General features: G+C 62.3%; 1 protein-coding gene across 1 annotated transcript in view; it reads right to left on the bottom strand.

The window, feature by feature from the left end:
* Nucleotides 1–708, bottom strand: part of LOC103612043 (26S protease regulatory subunit 6B-like) — a 3,238-nt gene extending 2,530 nt beyond the window's left edge. The window contains exon 1 of the mRNA XM_008629615.2: nucleotides 441–708. Coding sequence (XP_008627837.2) covers nucleotides 441–693 — 253 coding nt within the window. The 5' untranslated portion in view covers nucleotides 694–708. The remainder of the gene's footprint in view (nucleotides 1–440) is intronic.
* Nucleotides 709–871: the final 163 nt, after the last annotated feature.

Genomic DNA, 871 nt, shown 5'->3' with positions numbered 1-871 from the left:
CATCTCCACCCCTCCCCTGTCCATCCCAGTGTCCACAACAGGGTCGGTTTTGTGTCCTCACCACCCCCAGCTGACCCCAAGGTGACCCCACCTCACCTGGTCACTCGTGGTCATCTCCACACCTTCCCTGTCCATCCCAATGTCCACAACAGCTCCATCCCCACGTCCTCACCACGCCCAGGTGACCCCCAAGTGACCTCACAGGTGACCCTCAACCTCACCTGGGTGACCACATCTCACCTGGTCACCTCTAAACTGTGCCCGCTCACCTGTGCCGGACCTCACAATGACCATGGTCTGGTCAGCAGCCTTTGATGACCAACTGGACACTCCCAACCCATGGCCCCACCTCTCCCAGGTGTCCCCAGGAGTGTCCACCTGTTCCCAGGTGTGTCCCAGGTACCTCCAGGTGTGCCCAGGTGTGTCCCCAGGTGTCTCACCTGTGGTGGAGCCCACGATGGCCGTGTTCTGGTCGACGGCCTCGAGGAACTGCCCGATGACCAGCGGGATGCTCTGGATGCGCTTGACCTCCTCCTGGGCGTGCAGGAACTCCTTCTTGAGGTTCCTCTGCTCGTCCTTGATGTACTCCTCCTGCACCTCCAGGAACTCCAGCTCCTGCTGCAGCTTCTGCAGGTGCGACAGGTGGGACACGTGAGACACCTGAGGGACACCTGGGGGACACCTGAGGGACATCAGGGACACGGTGGGGACCGAGTTCCTCCTGCACCTCCAGGAACTGCAGTTCCTGCAGGTGACCCCAGGTGCCACCAGGTGTGCCCAGGTGCCCCCAGGTGGGCCCAGATGCCACCAGGCGTGTCCAGGTGCATCCAGGTGTGCCCAGGTGTCACCCATTTGTGACCCAGGTGCCCTC

This window comes from Corvus brachyrhynchos, unplaced genomic scaffold (genome assembly GCF_000691975.1).
Source record: "Corvus brachyrhynchos isolate BGI_N302 unplaced genomic scaffold, ASM69197v1 scaffold4083, whole genome shotgun sequence".
Lineage (NCBI taxonomy): Eukaryota > Metazoa > Chordata > Aves > Passeriformes > Corvidae > Corvus > Corvus brachyrhynchos.
The sequence above is the reverse complement of the archived record's forward strand: the minus strand, read 5'-3'. Positions and strand labels throughout refer to the sequence as shown.